General features: G+C 33.4%; 1 protein-coding gene across 15 annotated transcripts in view; it reads right to left on the bottom strand.

Annotated features, from left to right (window-relative positions):
* Positions 1–254: 254 nt before the first annotated feature.
* The window catches only part of LOC123523797 (uncharacterized), a 97,645-nt gene continuing 88,424 nt past the window's right edge, over positions 255–9,475 (bottom strand). For 3 of the 15 annotated variants that reach the window (XM_053539590.1, XM_053539592.1, XM_053539593.1), the window contains exons 12-13: positions 6,306–6,379; positions 255–1,402 (exon numbers count right to left, since the gene is read on the bottom strand). In XM_053539590.1, the coding sequence (XP_053395565.1) occupies positions 952–1,402; positions 6,306–6,379 (525 nt within the window). In that variant the 3' untranslated portion in view covers positions 255–951. Of the gene's footprint in view, positions 1,403–1,449; positions 2,181–2,235; positions 2,782–3,071; positions 3,193–3,855; positions 3,955–6,305; positions 6,380–9,475 lie in introns of those variants that run through there. The other 12 variants (XM_053539594.1, XM_053539595.1, XM_053539604.1 and 9 more) reach the window with 12 other exon arrangements.

Here is a 9,475-nt window from a genome sequence, read left to right as displayed (position 1 = left end):
ATAGAAATAAACATATGAATGTTACTGTAGCCAGAACAAAAAAGAACATCTGAATGTAACTGTAGCCAGAACAGAAATGACATCTGAATGTAACTGTAGCCAGAACAGAAATGATATCTGAATGTAACTGTAGCCAGAACAGAAATGATATCTGAATGTAACTGTAGCCAGAACAGAAATGACATCTGAATGTAACTGTAGCCAGAACAGAAATGATATCTGAATGTAACTGTAGCCAGAACAGAAATGACATGTGAATGTATCTGTTACCAGATATGAATAATAACCAGCATTGTAACAGTACCACCACTACTGGTTCCCAACTTACTTTTCCTCTTGCAATTTGTCCAAGTGTTGTTGACCTCAACATCTATATCAATTAATACTTTCTTCTAGCATCTGTGTTCTTGCTGTGGCAGAATTTTTAGAAAGGACAGCGTAATACATAGTTCCTCTCTATGTATAAAACCCATGAGCAGTTAAGCGATCTCTCAATGTTAGACTTTTTTAACTGCAAGGTATCTCAATTCATAATGACAATGGAGATAAGAATATGAACACTTGGAAATGTTTTGGAAATACGACTAAAAATAAGCAAGTAAAACAGCAGCAATGCTTTATCTTCTTCAATCCATTCAACGCAAGTTTCAACAATTTGTTCATTTATTGGGATTAATATTTTCTTTCATTTTAATACTGCAGCAAGCTAGCCTAACCAGTGATCCTTGATTTTTTCCTGGTGTCTACCTCATTGCCACTAAGATTCAAAGGTACTTCCTCCTGTCTTGTATGTTTACTTACTGAGCTGACATAGCAGGCAAAATCTCTCATTTCCAGTTGCAGGCTCTCTCAGCTGTTCATTTCTTTGTTTTTGTTTTAATCTACAAAATTTTCAGATATATGTTGCAAAGGACAGAGTGACAAAAGCTACTAAAGCTCCGAAAATCTAAGTTAGTACAGGTCTATAAGACTTAACCCCTTACAGTCAAACTGAATTGGCTGACCCCAAGTTGACCTGCTGGTCCCTGCATCTGCTGTGTCACTTCTAAGGGTTCTAGTTGGTGGGGCAGCTGGAGTTGTCTGCCCATGAGTATTTGACTGACCAATCAGTGAGTCTGTTACATCTCCACTTTGTGGGTTATGAGCATACTCTGTTAACATGGGAGTTCTCTGATAGGCTGGATCATACTGAAGAGCTGGAGTCTGGAACCTTAATCTGGATCTCTGCAGAGTCTGCAGGTCATTGGGAACCAGGAAGTCAGTATCATCAGCTGCTTGGATTTGATCCTGAAATTCATCCTCATTCAGTGGATACATTTGACGTTCATGTACCTTCACATGCTGTGTGGCAACCCATGTTCGTGCTGCTGCAGTTACCTGCCTCTTATCAAACCGATTCAAACTGAAATGAGCAATGCTCAATGTTGTCAATGTTGACTCAGTGTCTCTTCCTCCAAGTTTTCACCACACATTTCATTATTTTGTTTACATATGTTACAATGATGGCCTGAATGCTTTATTTATGCATCTCGTACAAACCTCAGTGTATCCTGTGCCTAAAGCCCCCCAAATGAATCTGGTAGAAATCATCTGAAGTAGGTCATCTGGTGCAGTAAAATGCTTTGCAAATGGATAAAGGAATGCACAAAATTCAAATTTATCTGAATGCTTGTGAGGGAAGAGTTTATGGTAACTATGAATATATGATTCTATACAAGGCACTGAACTCGGCCAAAAAAGTACCTTACTAAATCCTTTCATCAATGCCACATTCCTTTTCAGATGTACAAATTTTTGCAAAATTTAATGTTCCACATTTTAATCTCTAAACAGCATAGGATTTGATATATTTCATTTTAAGCCTATTCGAATTTTTCTACATGTGACATTTATACAGCAAGGTACTATTTTGTTTGAAATTCTGCAACTGTGTTAATTGCTTATGTTAAAAGAAATACATTGAACTCTACTCAAGCAAGTTTGAAGAATGTTAATTTATCTGCAACATTTTCTAACATTCTCCTATGTTCTATTCCGAGCCCGGAGCAGGCTGGTAGCCATCTGACCCAGGATCTGCTGTATCGATATTCCTCGACCGTGGAAAATTAGGAATCAAACTATTTTTGTATATTTGATTGTAATTCCATGTATGGTGAAATGCTGGCACATAGTTGCAGGGGCTGAAATGAATAGTCACCATTTCCATTTTGAAGACTGATCACAAAGAGTACACATAAAGTACCCGACTTTCATTAATATTCTCCGACCTGTCCGCTATTATTTGATCACAAATGTACAGATACATGAATGAAAAGCAGTTAGTAGAAGCAGATAGTGTTCCTACATTTGATGACAACTGTATTTGCAGATATAAAGTTAAATGAAAATTTGTCCCTGTTATGTTGCCCATTCTAATAAATCATCTATTACTTCCCATGAATTTTAAGCTATTTCCTTGATTCATATTGAAAATATTTTGTTCGTTTAATTTAAATGATCTGGATAGATCACATGTCTCGAAACATCTGCAGATACAGTCTCCGCAAAAGTAAATGACTTGTATTCATTCCACATAAAACTATTTCTCCTATCATTTGAACCCTGAATGACCCTAACCTTTGACCTTGAAATCACAGATCAACTCCATCAGTTTTAAGAGGTCCTTGCGGGGCATCCTTAGAGAAATCAATATTCCTCGGAGGTGGTAATTGGGGTATAGCCTGGGGCCGATAATACTGGGTATAATTCCATGTGTGGTGAAAACTTGGGGGAGGTTTGGGGCTGAAACAACAAGTTCGTTAGTAAGTTATAACTTTAAAAAAATAAATGATGAGCACCAAACAGTTACAAAGTTCTGAAGAGTTGTTTATCTGGAATGAATAGCAATCTTCTATAAAGACAGCTAATATTCTGAATTCAAAATATTATATTTGTAAACCGTTCAAATATAAAACTGGAAGATGGTGCATTCAACAAATTTGAGTGAAGTACATGTACATGAAATTCAGAAATGGAACATAGCATATCATACACTACTGTTAGGGCTAGAGATGTAAAATTCTAACTGCTTTTCATTCCAAAACAACAAACCTTCTATACTGTAAGGGATAAACTGTGGATTGTCTCTAATCTATGACTCTCCTTGAACGTGACGATATCACGTAAGTAGGAAAACCATTGCTTACTGCAATGCTGAATGGATAGATAATATACATAATTTGCAACATAACGTTTGTGATAATACCGTCCCTATCACAGTGTACAACTGTCCCTATCACGGTGTACAACTGTCCCAATCACAGTGTACAACTGTCCCTAACTGTGTACAATTGTCCCTATCACAGTGTACAACTGTCCCTATAACAGAGTACAAATGGCCCTGACAGTGTACAATTGTCCCTATCACAGGAACAAGGATAATAAGCTCCCTATTTGTTAAACTGCACGATTTCATCATATTTTAAACCATTTTTCTACAAGTAAACAATGACAAAAAAAAAAGTTTTCAAATGCCAAAACATTTTTTGACTGATCTAATATATATTTATGGTTTGTTTAAATAGCCTACATTTTTCATTTTCTTTTGAGCAATCGGTAACATTGTAGTTAAAAATACACAAAAATTTCTCAGTTACACTCTGAACAAAATGTTTTTTAACTTTTACTTGCCTTTTAGAAGGTCTGTTAATTTGGAATGAACACAGCTGTGGTATTATCATTATGTATCAAAACATCCTTTAAATATACTGAAAAACTTAAACTAATTCAATACAAAAAGCAAAATTAATGCCAACTGATACAGCCTACGTTAGTGAAATGAAATGATGGATGGTACATTCTTGCAACTTTTCATTCCGATACAATTAACAAACCTTCTAAAAGACTGGCCTAAGCACAACCTTCCTTATTGGCCGAGAAACTAAACGAGTTGGAAACCCTGGCCTTACTAATATGCTGAATGAACAAAATTAGTTAAAAAGTAAGTAAACATGTTGCTTTTTTTATTTTTCCTAAAAGGACAATTTTAGCAATATTTGAATTCTTTAGTATTTTATCATGTTTTAAATTATAGTAAACTTAACCCTTATCATGCTGAACATGAATGATTCTGCCATACAGTCACATGTTGGCCATTCAGTCAGTAGCTTTTTGGTAAGCACCCCTTTTAACAGTTAATGGCACTGTCCAAATAGCATGGACAAATTCATTATAGAAATTCAGCAGGACAAGGGTTAACAAACATAAGACATTGTATTGTATTATCATACAAGTTGTGCTTAAAAATCAACAAAATATGACCAAAATGAAAAAGCCATTTTTTTTTTAAAAAAAAAACATATACAAAGTGAAGATATTAAGTCAAACTTCAACAGTTTAATTCAAACGTTCAAATATTAAGATTGGAACTATCTTTTGGACAGTACTTTACTTACATTTCTTTCAGTGAACGAATGCTTTAAATATAGTAACAGTATCCATGGTAACAATGTTATAAGGTAGAACAAGAAACGCGGCAATGCCACGAAACCAGGTTTTCAACACTTTTCATAAGAATAAACAAGAGTGCCAGAATGTCACAATATACGCCCGTCACAGCAAATTTCTTTACTCTAGCACCTGTATTTGCAGATGTAATTTTAATTTTGTGGTTGTTTAGTAATCACTGTAATTCTTTTGTTTTTCTAAGTCCACAAAAAAACTCCTTACCAGGTAGAGATACCTTAAAATACACCTAAAATTTGAAAGTAACAACTATGTTGTACCACAGAAAAGTGGTCTTGGTTTTTCCCTACGGTCAATTATAAAAAAGTTACAATATAAGTTATTTATAGTAACAACTAAGGGAAGTTAATCTTAAAAAAAAAAAAAAAAAAAAAAAAAAAAAAAAAAAAAAAACAAAAATGTCCACACAGAAATCCTTACCAGGTAGAGATTGGTCAAAATACACCTCAAAATTGGATGTAACATGCATGTTGTACTACAGAAAAGTGGTCTCGATTTTTCCCTATGTCTAGTAATGAAAAAGTTACAATATAAGCTATTTATAGTAACAACAAAGGGAAGTAATTTTAAAGAAGGGAACTGCGCAAGACACTTCATCTCATGATGGTGTATAATTGTGCCAAGTTACATCAAAATCCCTCTATGCATGAGGAAGATATGCTCTGGACAAAGTTTTCATTCTTGTATCCTTTGACCTCTAAGTGTGACCTTGACCTTAGACCTAGGGACCTGGTTCTTGTGCATGACACTCCATCTCATGATGGTGAACAATTGAGCCAACTTTCATCAAAATCCCTCCATGCATGTAGAAGATATGCTAACCCTAACCCTAACCCTATTTTTAGTAACAATGACCTTGACCTTGATCCCAGAAACCCCAAAATCAATCCCAAGCTACAACTTTATATAAGTTTTCTATACACCAAGTTTCATCATGATAGCTCATTCCTAAGTTAAGTTATTGACCGGAAACCCTTTTTCTATTTAAAGTAACAGTGACCTTGACCTTGACCCCAGAAACCCCAAAATCAATCCCAGCCTTTGTCTTGATATAAGCTACATACACACCAAGTTTTATTCAAATATCTTTACCGAAACAAAAGTTATTGACCGGAAACACCAGTTTGACGCCGCCGTCGCCGCCACCGCCGCCACCGCCGCCACCCGCCCGCCCGACCGACATCTACCCCAATCTAATAACTCAGGTTTTCGTTGAAAACCTGGTTAATAAACAATGGTCATCAAACATAGCCATGAATATGAATTCTAAAACAATAATTTACATGTACATTTTTCAAATAAAACTATTTTTGATTTTACGTCTTTTTTTCTACATTATCAAATGCTGATACTAGATTTATTGGTGAAAAGTAAGATTTATTCAGCAAATAAAAAGACAACTTTCTCAAAAGAGGCTGGAAGAGAATTTTTAATCTTCTATACATTTCGAGAAAAAAAAAAAACAAACATGTCACACCATGAGATCAAACTTTTTTTGTCTTCTATCAATTTTTAAAGAAAACACGACAATTTATTATCACAATATCAAATGGTTTTTTTTAATCTCCTATCAATTATGAAAGAAAACATGTATTATTGTATGATAAAACACACAACCTCAATCAAATGTCTGGAGCTTGCAATAAATAAAATGTTTCTGGATACTTGCTAAAGGATTTACACTTGGGCTTTCATGTTTTCAAAAATAATAAACAGTTTGTAATAAATTCACAAGAAACCGAAGAATAAAACGTTGGTACAGTAACTATTATTTGTTACATAAGAATTGAAAATGTACTTACTATTGGTCATAAGGAGCCATGGGTTCCACTTCGACATACGGTTTCTGTAATAACCAGGGTGTCTTTTCTCGCAACTGTCAATTATACATCATCCAAATGTGTCTTAATACTGGAAATGTTGCTTCAATAACTGACTACATGATGGAATCAAAACCTTTCAACACGACTACATTAGGGTTTTTGAAGTCTGTTACAGTTGGGGCAAAGTCATTTTCAACTCGGAAAATGCTGGCATTATCTCAAAACCTCATAATATTACCAAAAAATATGGTAGACCTAACTGTTCTAACCTACGGATACACTGCATGTGACCTGTACAATCTTTTGACATATTCACCAATGGACTCTCTAACGACATATTTTTTCTTGTTGATGTTTTTTTCATTTGAAATTTAGTTATTATTCAGACAATTACATAACTTCTAGCAGGGTTAAGACGGTTAAAAAAACACCATAAAAGAATCAGAAATAAGTTTTTTTGTTTTTTTTGAAAAAAGAAACAGACATTTCTGAGTATATCCAGAATAGGAGAGCTGAATACAGAAATGTTTAAAGAAAAAAAAAGTCCATATAAACCAAAAACTATATTACTATGGTTACAAAATAACCTTGACCTTTGAAGGCAGAGAAAGCTGTTAGGAAAGATGGAACAGAAACTATGAAGTGTTTGGATGATGAACATTGACACTGGCAAGAAAACATGAGGAAAAACTATAAAATAGTGTTTGTTTCAAGTTTCACTGGTGGCTCAATTTTGAGACATGTGTTTAAATAATAATAATAAAAAAATAGTTCTACTTTCAAAATGCACCAAAATCAGACAAGATTTATAAGTGAGCTTTTCAATACTTCAAACTTTAAACATTTTTTTTTTTATTTCTGTTAATAAAATAAATCTTAAAATAGGACAGAAACAAACAGAATCTTATTTTTTGCAGTTACAGTCAATCATCTGTTGAAAAATTCAAGCAAGTAAACAAAAAGTACAACTAATTAATAAACCTGTTACAATCATAAAATTTTGTGTAAATTTATATAAACTTTGTTATAAGTTAAACAACTTTACTTGTTAACAAACAGCTTCTGAATAAACATTTATCAAAGACATGCAAGAAAACTTTTATTTAAAAAAAAATCGTTAGTATAGTGTATTGAAGCAAAGATGGTTAATTGCACCGAAACACAACTAAATTAAAGCAAAGACAGTTAAGGTAGTTCTGCACGTTTGGTTCGAATTTTTGTCTACAATGTAGAATTTGATTAAACACTGATTTTTCAAAACTTCAGAATATACCTTGAAAATTCAGCAAATAAAAATGATAGTCTAGTAGATTTGAAAAAATTAGACTTCATGCATTTTTTCGTAATGGAAGTCTATCGGGAAAATCGTAACTTTCATAACATTTTCGCGAATAGAAATTTTTCTACAATGTAGACTTTAATGAAACTTCCCACAGTTGTAAATAAACATATGACCTATAATGTGGTGAAATAAAATGTATAGGTCCATGTGCTTAATTTTGAAATATTTGACGATGATTAAAGTGAATCGCACTATTCACGCTAATTTAAAGACATTATTTTGAATTTTTAACGTGTCGGATGTTTTAATATCATATTTTAACTTTAGTAACAGTGCCATTGTAATAAATTTTCTCATAGGTTGCTATTATTTCATAAAAAGAATTTCATTTCCGTACACAGAATCCAGGCTTTATTCCACGTTTTCCGGATAAATGACGTTACGCCATCACTTCCGGTTTATCAAACGTGCAGAACTACCTTAACTGCATTTTCATAGAAACTTAATTAAAGCAAAGATGTTTAACTGCATAGAAAGACCGTAAAATATAAGCAAAGATGGTTATTAATTACATACAAACACAGTTAACATTTAGCCTGCTGGTGGCAAGTGATTTTGCCTTTGCGACCAGAGCAGACCAAGATCAGCCTGTACATATGTGCAGGCGGACCTTGGTCTGCACTGTTTGCTTTTGGTCTGTAAATATCAAATGATAAATAATACTCCCAAATTGAATGACAGACCAGTCCATTTTAGAAGTTTTGCAAGGTGAAGGTTAAACTAAAGCAAATACAAATGCAAAGCACACTAAAACCAACGCATTTCTTATTTGTGACAAACTACACTAACAAACTAAAACATTGAGACAATGAAAGAAAATAAAAAAAAAAAAACAGTTACATACAATTAAAACAACCTTTCTAGACAAAAAATAAAGCAGAGAGAAATTTGCAGATAGTGGCAGGACAAGTGTAAATTCTAGGCAACTTGTCCTGCAGGTAGAGTTGCTTTCAAAGAAACTGTTGAGCCCTACATATTGAGAATTTGATGTGACTTTATGTATTACACTGAAATATAGTGACATTATTTTCCAAATATATTATATTGAAAATCTGTACTAACATGATGGTCTACACTGAGTGCCAAATATAGTGCCATTATCTTCCAATACATTATATTGAAAATCTGTACTAACATGATGGTCTACACTGAGTGCCAAATATAGTGCCATTATCTTCCAATATATTATATTGAAAATCTGTACTAACATGATGTGCTACGCAGCTAACATGCAGTGACATAATGCTACTTATTTTAATGATTATGCTACACTTAAATGTATTTTTTTTTTAAGAAATTTAAGTGATATTAATAATATGCTATGCAATATCAAACATGTGAATTAGTACTGTGCAGTGATATACCTTCAGGATGTTACCAGTTTCTTCCCTTCTTCATAATCAGAGTGATCATCATCATCATCATCATCATCATTATTAGGTATGACAAGATAATTGTCATATACCATGTTCAATAATTGTTTTACCCATGTGATTTACCCAGAGTGTATAACCACTAATTTACCTTTTACAATACAAGAACTACAGCTTCTGTTGTTGCTGTTATCATCATCATCATCATCATCATCATCATCATCATTAGGTATGACAAGTTAATTGTCATATACCATGTTTAATAATTGTTTTACCCGTGTGATTTACCCAGGGTATATTACCACTAATTTTCCTTTTACAATACAAGAACTACAGCTTCTGTTGTTGCTGTTATCATCATCATCATCATCATCATCATCATCATCATAGTATGACAATTAATTGTCTATACCATTTCAATAATTGTTTAAGCC

Source organism: Mercenaria mercenaria, chromosome 3, assembly GCF_021730395.1.
Source record: "Mercenaria mercenaria strain notata chromosome 3, MADL_Memer_1, whole genome shotgun sequence".
Taxonomy (NCBI): domain Eukaryota; kingdom Metazoa; phylum Mollusca; class Bivalvia; order Venerida; family Veneridae; genus Mercenaria; species Mercenaria mercenaria.
This window is presented reverse-complemented; position numbering and strand designations above follow the sequence as displayed.